Source organism: Camellia sinensis, chromosome 13 (genome assembly GCF_055761805.1).
Source record: "Camellia sinensis isolate YWXY chromosome 13, ASM5576180v1, whole genome shotgun sequence".
NCBI lineage: Eukaryota > Viridiplantae > Streptophyta > Magnoliopsida > Ericales > Theaceae > Camellia > Camellia sinensis.
In genome coordinates, this window is record NC_138973.1 from 103,296,264 (window position 1) to 103,310,453 (window position 14,190).

The 14,190-nt window shown below is 41.6% G+C and overlaps 1 protein-coding gene across 1 annotated transcript; it reads left to right on the forward strand.

Annotated features, from left to right (window-relative positions):
• The first annotated feature begins 3,629 nt into the window (after positions 1-3,629).
• Positions 3,630-5,028, forward strand: LOC114271498 (uncharacterized). The gene is made up of 4 exons (XM_082900764.1): positions 3,630-3,903; positions 4,088-4,296; positions 4,403-4,420; positions 4,693-5,028. The coding sequence occupies exons 1-4, from the start codon at positions 3,630-3,632 to the stop codon at positions 5,026-5,028; spliced, it is 837 nt and encodes a 278-aa protein (XP_082756890.1).
• The last annotated feature ends 9,162 nt before the right edge of the window (positions 5,029-14,190 follow it).

The following is a 14,190-nucleotide window of genomic DNA, read 5'->3' on the forward strand; positions in this document are numbered from 1 at the left end:
AAACAATTTTTGTGGAATTCCAAGTTGAGTATCTGCTGTCCATTGAAGTGAAGATTATAGGCACTAATTATGATGGTGAGAGTACCGTATACACAATCAAAATGACAAATGGAAAAAAAGACAAGAATATGACAATAGAGAGAGATGGCTCTTTGAGTTGTAGTTGCAGAAAGTTTGAAGTGAAGGGCATATTGTGCCGACATTGTGTGAAGGTGCTTAGAGATATATTGCATGCTTTGGAACTTGCTAACCGATGTATACTCAGGTGATGGACTAAAAAAGCAGGGGCCGAAAAGTGTGAAAAATAGTCGTGGGTATGGAGAGAAAAAGAAATTCAATATTGAATCGGGAAAATAAAAAATGCTCTCTACTATTTCCAAAAATAGAGCCAATTTCTGATAAATGGTGTAGACTCACCAGGGATGTTTCTGGTGAGAGCGGAGGTTGGCCCACGATGTCGAATCCTTTTCCTCGATGGTCGGTCCTTTGAGTTCTAGGAGGAAACAGTGGATCAGAGGGGGCATCGATGTTTGGGTATTATGGAATGTGGCTCAAGCCTTCGACGGGAAGTTATTTTGGTCGGTTTTGAGGTGAGTTGGGTTATTACCTAGTTGTGATTGGCCTCGAGTAACATCTGAACCCAATCCTTTTTAAGTCGTTTGGATGGTAGGAGTCAGAGTGTGGCGATCTGGGTTCGTGATGAGGAGGATGGTGGCCAGTCGTTTCAGATTGTGGTCACCATTGTAGGTCATCGGTATCAGGTTTTTCTTCTTGTCTCTGAGTTTGGAAATGGCTGGGAGAGTGTGGCATTGGTTATTGAGGGTTTTACCAGAGGTGAAAGTTGGGTTGCGAAGGTTCGCGTTGGGACGAGGGTATTAGAGGTGAAAAGAACACCAGAGGAAACTCTGGTTGTCTTGGCTACTCCAGTTCAGGTGATGGTTGAAGAGGGGTGGTCTGATATATTGAATAGGGCTTTGGTGGGCGTAATGGGTTTGGTGGGGGAAAAGGGTGTGGGGTTTTCTATGATGGCAGAGTGGGTTGGTCGGTGGTGGGGATCGTCACGCAAGGTGGAGATCTGGCCAGTAGGGGGACAAGACTTTCTCTTTGTGTTCGCTTCGTGTCAAGACGCTGAAACTATGTTGCGACGTTGGTGGGTTGTTGGCAGGCGCAACCTTCGTCTGCGATGGTGGTCACCGACAGTTTTGTGTGATAAGGGTAACCAAACACCGTCGGAGGTGCCTGTGTGGGTGAGGGTGTTGGGCCTACCCATTCATCTTCAAGGCTTGGCAGTGTATAGGGCTATCGGTGACCATTGTGGTGGTTTCGTGTAGGTTGATGAGCTTTTGGCGAATCTCAGTGTGGTCTGATTGCAAGTTCAGCGTCATGGCACCATTCTGACTAAGATTTCGTTGCGATGGGAGGATTGGTTGTATGTAATCCCTCTGTGGTCGGAAGTTGGGCCTACGGTTGCCACGGTCTCGCCAATGGAGGGAGATCGTAGGAGAGTGTGGCTAGGGAAGGAAAATCAGCAACAACGGCGTGATGATAGGTGAAATTTTGGGAATAGAGGATTTGGTGGGTCAAGTCACAGATTTGGGGGAGATGATGTAGGGTTTCGACATCAAGGTAGGTTGAAGCATTTTAGGCAAAGGGTTTGGGCTGCGGGGCAGTCACGTTTGAGCCCCAATAAACCGTTGGTGGTTCATAGTAGGGGACTGGGCCAGACCAAATCTATGGTGGAAGGTTTGGGGCAAGTGAGGGGAAAGATGGGCCCTACTACTTTAGGCCCAGGTGTTACTATAGAGAGAGTACCCAGCCCACGGTTGGAGGCTAGGGTTTGTTCAAACCTATCTCTCGAACGGGTTTTTGGATCTCTGCGTAAGGGTGTTGGCTTGTAGTTGCCAACCGGCCCTGCTGGGGGTTGGTCGTCGGACAAAATGGGGTTGTGGTCATCGCTGGAGCAGCCCCCTGATTCGGAAATGAAGCTTCGTCCTGGTCAGTCGGCGGCAGAGGCTAACGCCACACCTTGTTTCGCTGATGGACAGGTCGGGGATGACCTACCTGTGGAAGTCGCGGTCCAGTCACTGAGGGGTGAGGGTTTTCTGGTGGAGAATGATAAAAGAAGGGGGTTTTCCGGCGATGACATGGCTATAGTGGTTAGACCTTTGGCCACAAAGGATGAGGTTCTCGGTTTGCCAAACTCAGAGCTAGAGTTTGACATTGACTTATAGGAAACTTTTCCAGCTGATCTACCACCGTCTTCAAATGAGGTGTCGGACTGGGTGTTGACCCGTATTACTGAGGTTAGTAAATTTCTAAGAGTTTCATTTGTTGGACATAAGGCGGAGGCTTTGAAGTTACTTTCCTCAATTGAAATGTCATGGAAGGGAGGGGATATACAGAGACAATCTTCTGGTCCATCAGAAAAAGGGGTTCGAGAGTTGCGGAGACTTGAGTGCTCAATCAACTATGATCGACCCACGGAAGGCGAAGAACGGCGAGTTAGAAGGGAGCAGGGTGGTCCCTTTTTGTTGCCATGTGCCTAAAAATTTTGACCTGGAATGTGAGGGGACTAAATGATCGGGTTAAACGAATGGCCATTAAGTCGTTATTAAGGACTGCTAGGGTAGATGTGGTATGTCTTCAGGAGACTAAAATGGAGATTGTTGAGCCGGTGTTTGTGCGAGAGTTATGGGGTAGGTGACATATAGAGTGGGCGTTCCAACCAACTATTAGGGTGGTTAGAGGTATTCTCATGTGTTTGGATAATAGAGTGGTGGTGATGGAGAAGGTAGAAGTAGGGGGTTTCTCAATGTCCTGTTTGTTCAGATGCCTTGAGGATGATTTTCGGTAAGTGGTCACTGGGGTTTATGGCCCAGCTCGGGGTTCAGAGCGGGTCGCTTTCTGGGAGGAGTTGCAGCATACTGCTTTCAGATGGGGATTGCCGTGGTGTGTTGGCAGAGATTTTAATGTCGTAAGGAGCCTGGTGGAAAGGACTGGGGAAAGTCCAGTGGGGAGGTCTATGAGGGATTTTGCAACTTTTATTGATGAGATGGAGTTGGTAGATATGTCATTACAGGGGGGTGATTTTACCTGGTTAGGTGGCCGAGCTAGTTCTCAGCTTGATAGATTCTTGGTGTCTGGGGTTTGGGAGGAGCATTTTTCTCAGATGCTTCAATGCCGATTACATCGGTCGACTTCTGACCATTGGCTAGTTTTGTTGGACAGTGGGAGAGTCCAGAGTGGTCCTTCGTCTTTTTGGTTTGGGAACATGTGGTTACAAACAGATGGTTTTGTTGAGACGGTGGGTGGTTGATGGGAGAGTTACAATGTTGTGGGTTCCCCCAGTTATAGATTAACTCAGAAATTGAAACTTCTTAAGTTTGATTTGAAGAGGTGGAATTTAGAGGTTTTTGGCTACTTGGCGGTTCAGAAGTCAAATATCTTGTCAGTTTTGTAGGGTTTGGATGCGTAGGAACTGGATGGAGAGCTTACTGAGGAGAATGTGGTAGTTAGGGAGGAGGCTCGGAGAGATTATGCGCGGATAGCCCGGACGAAGGAGATTAGTTTCCGGCATCGATGTTTGTGTGTTGAAAGATGGGGACCATAACACAAAGTTCTTTCATCGTATGGCTAATGCTCATCGGCGGGTGAACCAGATTAGGAGAATATGGGTGAATGGGGTGATGTTTTCTTCAGAAGAGGAGGTTAGGAATGGTATAGTGACATTTTACCAACATTTGTTCGGTGATGAGGGCCAGATTTGGAGACCGGGGTTGGAGGGTGTAGCTTTCGATTCTATTTCTGCGGAGGATGTGATCTTGTTGGAGAGGCCTTTCACTGAGGAAGAGATCTTAAGTGTGTTGAGGAGTATGCCCGGGGACAAGGCACAGGGTCCGAATGGTTTCTTTATTGCTTTCTTTCAGTAGTGCTGGAAAGTGGTCAAAGGGAAGGTGTTGGATGTGTTTGTGCAATTTCATCAATCTAGGCAATTTGAGAGGAGTCTGAATGCCACTTTCATAGCTTTGATTCCCAAGAAGGAGGGGGGAAGAGGATATTCGTGACTTTCGACCTATAAGTTTTTTAGATAGTGTTTACAAATTATTGGCCAAGGTGTTGGCTAACCGGCTTCGAGGGGTGTTGGAGGGGGTCGTTTCAGAATCTCAGAATGCTTTTGTGGGTGGGCGACAGATTTTGGATGCTGTTTTGGTGGCAAATGAGTGTGTGGACTTGCGGTTTTGGCAAGGGAAAGGGGGACTAATTTGTAAGTTGGATATTGAGAAGGCTTATGACAATGTAAATTGAGAGTTTTTGATGTACATGTTGGAAAGGTTGGGTTTTGGAGCACGGTGGCGGAGGTGGACATATTTTTCTATTTCCACTATTTGGATGTCTGTCTTAGTTAATGGGACACCGGCAGGTTTCTTCCCCATTTGGAGAGGCTTACGACAGGGAGACCCATTGTCTCAATTACTGTTTATTTTGGTTATGGAAGCGTTGAGTCATTTGTTGTCTAAGGCGGTCCAAGGGGGCCTATTATTGAGCTTTATAGTAGGGGAGGTGCCTACTTGTTTGCGGGTTTCTCATCTATTCTATGCGGATGATGCGATGATTTTTTGCGATGCGAATGCTACTCAGATTGGTCACTTGCGGTGTGTTCTGTTATGTTTTGAGGCAATGTCAGGGTTGTAGGTTAATTTGTCAAAATCAGAATTAATTCCTGTGGGTGTGGTGGCTTGGTTACCGGTGTTGGCAGCCATCTTGGGCTGTAAAGTGGCACAATTGCTAGTTTCTTATTTGGGACTTCCTTTGGGGGCTTCTTTTAAGGAGTCTAAAGTGTGGGATGGGGTGGTGGATAGAGTTCAGCGATGGCTAGCAGGATGGAAGCGCCAATATTTGTCTAAAGGAGGACAGATTACTTTGATTAAGAACGTTCTCTCCAATATTCTGACGTTCTTTATGTCTGTGCATGTGATCCCTGTGGGGGTGGCTAAGAGGTTGGAGAAGTTGCAACGAGATTTTTTGTGAAGTGGGGGTGGGGACGGTTTTCATTATCATTTGGTGGCTTGGGAGATGGTGTGTAATTTGAAAGAGAGGGGGGGTTTGGGCGTATGGAAATTGGTGGCTTTTAATCGGGCTTTATTGGGCAAGTGGTTGTGGCGTTTTCTGGGGGAACGAGAGAGGTTATGAAGGAGGGTGGTGGTGGCTAAGTATGGGGAGGCCCAAGGGGGTTGGCGCTCGAAGAGGATGATTCAATCTTATGGTCGTGGGTTGTAGAAGGGGATTTGGTTGGGGAGGGAGGTGTTTTGGAAGAGGGTTCGGTTCCAAGTGGGGATTGGTGATTGAGTTCGCTTTTGGCAAGATCGGTGATGTGATGATTTGTCTTTGGCGGTCAGGTTCTCGCTCATTTTTGCTATTGCTGCTGATGCAGAGGATTTAGTTGCTTCGGTCAGGGTGAAGTAAGGGGATTCGGTTGTTTGGAATGTTCGTTTACGACGTCATGTTCAGGATTGCGAGCTCAACTACTTGGTGGATTTTCTAGGTTTCTTGTATGGTTTGCAGACTGGGGGGGAAGGGACGGATTCTTTGGTTTGGGATGTTCACAGGTCCAAAGGTGTTTTCTCCGTGTCCTCATTTTATGGGGTGCTTGTAGGGGGTATTGATGGTGTGTTTCCTTCAAAATCTATTTGGGCAACTTGTTCTCTTTCCAAGGTTGCGTTCTTTGTTTGGACAGCTGCTTTCGATTGTATCCTTACGATTGATAATTTGATTTGGCGTCGACATGTGTTGTTGAATTGGTGTTGTATGTGTTGCAAGAACGCGAAATCGGTGGATCATTTGCTTCTTCATTGCTCGATTGCGTTGAGATTATGGAATTATATTGTTGCTCTGTTTGGCTTAGTGTGGGTGCAATCGAGGTCTCTTTTGGGGGTGTTACAGGGTTGGGGTGGGGTTAGAGTGGGGAAGAGGTGCCGGAAGGCTTGGGTGCTTGCTTCTCATTGTTTGCTTTGGTTAGTCTGGTTAGAACATAATAGGCGAGTGTTTCAGGATGTGTGTCATTCTGTCTCTTGGTTAGAGCGTAGGTTGCTAAGGGTGTTGCATAGTTGGGTTACGGGTACAGTTGATCCGAATGTTTGGTCTTCGTAGATTTTGTGGAGGATTTGATTAGTTAGTTTCGTTTCAGTCCCTTTTTGGGCCGCATCTTTGTATTCTTTGCATCGTCTTGATACTTTCTAATAAATCTGATTATTTATCCAAAAAAAAAAAAAAATAGTCGTGGGTATGATATCAAGATTGATGTGAAACTACATCAAAGTGAGCAATATAGGTCATTAATGGCTATGTTTAGAGTAATAGCAAGTAGAGCCGTAGAAAGTGGTGAAACATATCATTTGTCAGTTTCAAAGGTAATGTATTGAGTAGTATGGTTGAAGAGAAGTTAAGTGTGCATATTTGTGATCAAATGGAGGTCACTAAATTTGGAAATTCCCCATGTAACACTTGCCCACTGAGTGATGAAATACATTGTCCTATCCAAGTGAGGGGAATGAAGAAAATAGAATCAACTAGTAAGGAAAGAAGGAGGATCAAAGGTGCAATGGAAAAATCCATTACGAAGAAGAAAAGGATTGAGCGTGCTAATTCTAGCCAGGTAATTATATGAAAAATTGTCCTCGATTTATTTATTTGTATCCGTTTGTTCTTATTTTATATAATTTTTTTGTTTATATTGGTGGTTGTATTTAGGGCCCCGTTGTTTATACTCCCCAAACTCAATCTCATCCTCCTTTTGCCATGGGTACTAATTCTATTCAAGTAAATTTAATATTGCGTTCAATTTTTTAGAAAAATGCATTATATCATTTGTTCATATGATGGAATTTTTTTTTTGTTTATATTGTGGTTGTATTTAGGGCCATGTTATTTATACTTCCCAAACTCAATCTCATCCTCGTTTTTCCATGGATACTAATTCTACTCAGGTGAATTCAATATTATGTTCAATTTGTTTAGGAAAATGCATTATATCATTTGTTCTTATTTTATATTTTATATTTTACTTCGTCTATATTGGTTGTAATTAGGGTCACAGTGTTTATATTTCTCAACCTTAACCTTAACCTCACTTTGTCATGGGTGGTACAAATGTTCCTCCTCTTATGTATCCTACATATGATGTGAGTTAGAATCTATGAAGCACGGATACGGGTACGGGTACAAGTACTAGTACTAGTATGATACGAGTACATCGATACGGTAAAATTAAAAAAAAGTAGGGTATGGGTACGATTTGGTACGCTTGTAAAAAAATATTTATTTTTAATTTTGAGTAATGCAAAACTTAATTAAATGGTTTAATTTGTTAATATTTAACCTACAACTAACATTTAATGCCAAAAGTAAAGATATAAATCAAAATTAATTGTCAATATATTTTACAAACCACAGTTTAATTTTAAAAATATGCTAAGCATAAAACTAAAAATAAAAAAGAAGTCTAGTGAAATGAATTTTATCTCTGTATTAGAAGAAACTATTATTTCAACTGAGGTATTGTACGGCATGGCTTGGGTATATAGTAAGTACGTCTGGGTACGCCAAAAATTAAGAAGAAAAAATTTGGGTACGTGTTTCGTATACCCGGTACGTATACAGAAGAACCATACGAGGTACCATACGCTGTTAAGTACCCGGTACGGATGCGACATATTTTTTGAAGTACCCATACTTCATAGGTTAGAATTGATTACTTACTTTACATTAAAAGTGCTATAGATTGAAATCAAATTTTAATAAATTTAGCACTATTGCAGAGAAATAACACGTCTCAATTAATGCCATTTGTCTATCCTAGTCACACATCCTTCCAGGAGTTGCTTTGAGGTTAAAGTGTTTGTATCCACTTTTTAGTCCAAGACTCGCAAGCCTCAACCAGTCTTGCTAGCAGACATGTAGATGGAGGTCCCTTCAAATGATACAATGGTGCAATGAAAGCTACAATTTGGATTTTATTTTATTAGTTGGATATTATGCTAGTTGGATGTTAATGTTATTTTGGTTATTCTAGTTGGATGTTGTTTTGATCATGGCCAACTCTAATTTGAAAAAGGTCCATGGAACTGTTAGTGTTTCAGTGGCAGTGATTTTTTTTGAACTAGTGAATTTGTTCTATTATTTTTTGCAATGAAAATGGCCACTAAATTGGATTAGGCTTGTATATATAGGATATGTTTAATCTTTGATTAATTTTTTCCTTCATTTTCTCCATTTGAAAATCTGACCCAATTTATGTTGGTTATCCTGTTATGTTTTTAGAGCAATTTGTCTAAAATGGGGGCTTTATTTGAGGGTAATGTGTATGCTCATTGGTTTTGTTTATTACATTGTTCCATATATATATATATATATAACATGTACCAGCAATTCTGAAGCTTTCAATGTGGCAATCCCTTTTGGGTCCAAATGCTATTCAATGTGGCAATCTCTTTTGGGTCCAAATGCTTATGCTGTCTAAAAGCATGAGAATTTATCCTGCTTTTTTTTTTTTCTTTTTAAGTTATGAGAGGTCAATGTGATAGGGTTGATGAAAAGTTGTATTGAATGCTTGGAAGTTCTAGACAGGCCAATTTGAATCTTGCTTGAGGTTGGTGTTCCATAACTAGGCAACCTAAGAACAAGTGATCAACAAACATTGATATCAATTTCATGGTTATCACGCATTACAGCATCACTTATCTATGCATTCAAGCAAGATTTATCAATTTCTGGACCACATCTTAGAACAACAACAACATTCAATTACAATAACATTCAATATTCTCCACAAGTTGCATATTTACTTACAACAACATTGAAGTCTAGTCAAATACCAATTACAATTACCAAAATTAACAAATTCAAAAGTTTCATTTCTTGCATCTTTGCAGTGATAGATCGAAGTTGTTCATGTACAATTTCAAGTGCCTGAACTTGAAACTGTAGGCACTCATCTCTTTGTACCTCTCTTCTAATTTTATCAGTTCTTCTTCTTGCATTTGTAGGCAAACACCATCCGAAATAATTACAAACCTTATGTAGACACCCCATTTTTGACCATCCTCAAGACTTGGACGTCATCATTTGAACACTCGATGATCATCCATGTTCGTGTTCGTTTTGAGTTCTCGCAGGTCTCGGTCGCGCGCTTTGTCTCAAGATCTCTCAATTTGTATGTTTTGTGCTTGGTTGTGGACCAAACACTTGTTCTTTTGCTTCTAAGGAAAGAGGGTGGCTTTTTTGCCATGCCCTCAACCCACCGGCCAAGGCTTGAGGCCATTGACCCTGTTTTCTTTCCATCGGCCAAAGGTATTGGCCGATCGACACTTCATTTGGTCGATCGGCCATTTTTGGTGGCCGAACCCTGTTTATCTGCTTTATGCAGATATTTTGTGCCAGCTGGTGCAGCTGACATCCACAATTCACCCCCTCTATACACGTGTATGGAGGGATTTGAGCCTTGCTTAGCTTCTTCAAGAAGCTTTGCAAAATTGGATTTTTATAAAAGGAGGACCTTCTCTCCCTTTCCAGGGGTTCAACCAACTGATATAGAAGATATATATCACTCTCTCTCTATATCTCCTTTCTCTCTATAGTTGTGTGTGTAATAGTGTTCTAAAGGGTGTTTTTGTTCATATTTTTGCACTCAAGCACCTAGTGGTACACTATCCCTTAGTTACTGAGGTGCTAAGGAGTCGATTTCAGAGTTTTTGAGTTGGTTTTGATCAGAAGGAGGTGCTGGAGTTGGTGTTCTTGAAATGTTCTTCAAGGGTGAGAAACTACTCTTTTATTCCCCATTTTTGCTTAAGCTTTTAGAAATACTTGCATACTGTTTCAAACTTAGTGTCCAACTAAAAAAAGTTCTGTTTTTGTATGCTAAATATGTTTGTTTGAGGTTACTTTTGGGTTGGGGGTTGTCTACCTCCTCTTAGGCCTTGTTTGGCCTTATTTTGTGACTTTCTTTTTGAGATTTGAAACCTTTTTGTTTTGACCTTCTCACCACTGAAATCCAGAGGATTTTCAGTGGTGGAGAAGTGATTTTGAAGTCTTGAATAGGGGAAGGACACCCCCTCCCTTTGTGTCTCATTTGCTTGCATTGTTGGCTCACCATAGTAACATGTTTGCTTAGCATGTTTTGGCCCCATTTCAGCAAGTATTTGGTGTTATCTGGGCATGATGTACCTCTGTTTTAAGTTGGTTTGTTGGTCTCTTGCATGCACCATGTACTTGCTTTGTAATCCCTTCTATTGCCTTAACATGTATCTTGCATTTGGAGCATCATGCTTGCATATTTTGGCTCAATGCCAAGAAACTTTTAGTCATGTTTCGCCATGTTTAAGCTCTGTTTGGTGTTGATTTGATCATATATGTATTGCTTTGTGTAGCCGTAGTTCATCATAGCTTGTTAAGCTTTGTGCACCAAATTGCTAGCATGCATTGTTTTGACTATTCTCATGATTTGGCATCATTTGAAATCACATTTCAATCCATGTAGTGTAGCTACACACTTATGTTTTCCATCTTTTCAATGCTTTGAAGAATTGTTGTTTTGTGCCTTAAGATTGGGTCATTGTGTATGTCTCCATGATTAGGTCTTCGGGATGCCATCTCATTGGGTTTTGGGGCTTATTTTGACATATTATAACTCTGTTTTTCATTGCATAATTCATGCCATGTTTGGTTGTGATAGGCGTAGTGTAATGCTCCCTTTGTAGCCTTGCACACCCCTTGTTTGTGCCCACCTTTTTAGCATGTTTTGGCCTCATTCCATGCATGTTCTAGCCTTGTTTTGGCCTGCCCTAGAACTGTCTTAGGTCACTTTGGCCCTTTGGAGCTTGGTTGATATGGCCGTGGTGAGAGCCTCTTGACTAGCTTTGGGCATTGAGCCCCTTAGCATGCTATGCTTCACTTGTATATATGATTTGGCATCATTCTCCACATGATTTCAAAGCTCATTGCATTGTCATGTTCTCATGTTTATCCCATTTTGCTCATGGTTGAAGATTGTGCATCGTTGCCTAGCTTACGGATCCATGTATGTGCATGTATGTCTCCCTTTTTGGTGCCTTGATTTGGGTGTTTTGGCTACTGTTTTTGGTACGGCTGAGGTCTATCCATCTTTAGTGTAAGTCCATGGATCATACATTTGTGTATTGTTGTATGCTTATCGCATTGCATGTTGTTGCATCCTTATGGTTGGTGTCATTGTTGCATACCTATCACTTTGGGTATTTCTATATCTAGGTTGCATTGTGGTATTGCATACTTGTTGCATTGCCATGCTGTTTGCATGTTAGGTGGCATCACTTTGCACTTGGCATGTTCATGTTACATTGCCTTATATTCCCATGTTGCATTGTACTTGGTTACATGCATTGCATTGTGTTTGGTTTGGGGTGTCAAACCAAACATGAGGGCCGAGGGACGTTTCGTACTTGAAGTGACGAAACGTGCCTCAACCCTCGGTTGCCGACGCTCTTGATCCAGCATGATAGAGTTCTAGGCATTCATATGTTTTGTTGCATTCATTCCACATTGATTTGCACACTTGGCACCTTTGGCCATCATGCATTGAAATACGTGATCGGTGGCCCGAGGGTCAAGAGCCATACACCCTTGAGTTTATAGCATGATAGGGAGGGTGGTTGTGCACACATTATCTTGTAAATGCCTTGCCATGCACTGTCTGTCCTTTGCTGCAACAAAAACAAAATTCTACAGGAAGATATGGCCAGCCAGCCATCCATAGTGCCTGTGATACCCCTGTTCCGTAGTACGCTAATTGGTCCTTAATTTGAGTATGATTATGTGTTTAGCATGATTTTATGTGCCATTATATGAATATATTTTGAAGTTTTATCTGTTCACCGTAGGAATATCTGTTTGAATAATCTGCTTTGGAAATTAAATTGAGGGCCTTATTGGCCACAGAACCCGAAATTAATTACGCCATTGTGATTAGCGTAATTTTTAGAGCCTACGGTGAAATTTAATTGAAAATTTATTCGGGTCAGATTAAACTGATTAAATTGATGAATTGAGTGCCCAATTATTTTATATTAAAATAATATGTTAATGAGGCTTGTTGTATGTTAGCACTACACTCTCCTTTAACTCTATTGAACTCAAAATCTGAGTTATACAATTGAGATTGAGAGAGAGACGGCTGTTAGAGAGAGAGAGAGAGGAGAGAATTGTGCATTTGTGGTTCAAGACTTGGACCTTTTGGAGATTAAGCTCAAGTATTGCTAAATTGGGGAGATTAAAACTCCTTGGTGAGTGATTCATGCATTTCTAGTCATCATCTTGTGAATTGAAGTTTAATAGATGGTCAAGAGCATGAATTAGTTTGAATGTAATGGAATTGAGTTGTATATGTTGGATTTCAAGTTAATAGGAGCATGCATGTAAAGAATTGCTATAGATTTCCATGTTTGAGCTTAATTTATATAATCTATGTTGAAGTTGAATGAAATCCATGTGTATGACCATTTCTTCACCAAATAAGTTGTGAATAATGTGTATTCTTACATGCAAGAGTAGATCATGAAAGAGGAAGCTTTGCATGTTGGAATTTGATATGTTGGTGATGAATTTGGATTAATTTGAGACATGCATGTAAATGATATAAGAAATTGAGCTTCCTAATGTTGTAATCTTGTATTGGTATCATGTCAATATGTGTATATTTGAGAATTGAGCCATAACATGCATGATTTATTGGCTGGAAAATCAAATTGGAGTTCAAGAACTTAATCTGGAAAACCCAGATTTTTGATGTCCGCTCGAGCGGGGTTACTGTCACCCGAGCGGGAAAATCGTGCTCCCAACACTTTTTGCAGAGTTGGCTATCCGCTCGAGCGGGATATTTCACGCTCGAGCGGGGAGCTTTTGTAGACAGGCCTTCCGCTTGAGCGCCTTAACTCACGCTCGAGCGTAATTTTGAGGTGACCAGTACTTTTACAGGCCTCTTGGGTCCGCTCGAGCGGGGAAGTCCACGCTCGAGCGGGGACCCTGTTTTCTGAAATTTTGTTCATGCATTCTGTGTTTCGTTTTCCGTTCTCTTTCACTCGTAAGCACTCTTAGGCATATGTTAAGCATTGTAAGTGAGTTAATGAGATAAGAATAAAGCCTAAAGAGAAATATGTGAATTAAGGAACGGATTGAATTGTTAATGACCCTTTTGTGTTCATGGAATGTGTAAGGTCAAGCTCCAGGGCGAATCCACAAGCTGATCACTGTGAGTAATATCAATATTCGAAAACTTGTCAATGTCCAATTGTTTATTCCCTTATAAGCTTTATGAGTTGCTAATTGGGATTGTGGACAAAAGTCTGACATGAATGAATGATTGGACCAAAGGTCGTTTTGATAATAATAAATGGACCAAAGGTCGTTTTGAAAATAATATATGGACCAAAGGTCATTTTGATAATAATGAATGGACCAAAGGTCATTTTGATAAGAATGAATGGACCGAGGGTCGTTTTGATAGAAATGAATGGACCAAAGGTCGTTTTGATAGAAATGAACGAACCGAAGGTCGTTTTGACATATATGAATGGACCGAAGGTCGTTTCGACATGAATGAGTGGGCCGAAGGCCGTTTTGACATGAACAAGTGGGCGGAAGGCCGTTTTGGCATAAATGAATGGGCCGAAGGCCATTTTGACAGAAATGAATTGGCCGAAGGCCGTTTCAACACAAGTGAATGGGCCGAAGGCCGTTCTGCCATGAATGGAAACCTGAATGGGCCAGAGGCCAGAATGTTCGGAACTACAGTTACTTGATTGAATTTCGCATATATATCTGTTAAATAAAAGTATGAATTGGGCCCAAGGCCATTTGGAGCATGTTGTTCTACATATTGTTATGTAACCTCTGTATTTGATATTATTCACTGGGCTATCGCTCATGCTCATTTATATGTTTGTAGGTGAGCCAAGAGAAGTCCAAACTCAGCCCCAGTGAAGTCTGCCAGGAACAACATGAGTTTTGGAGAGTCAGCCCTGTGTCTTATGCACGAGACCCATCCTTGCCATTTTATTATGTATTCACCTATTGTCTTGTTGGCAAGACTTCGTGTAGATTTGTATATATTCTGTTGTGGGTTAACTCAGTCTGAATGGTCCTGTCTGTAAAGAATTCTATGGT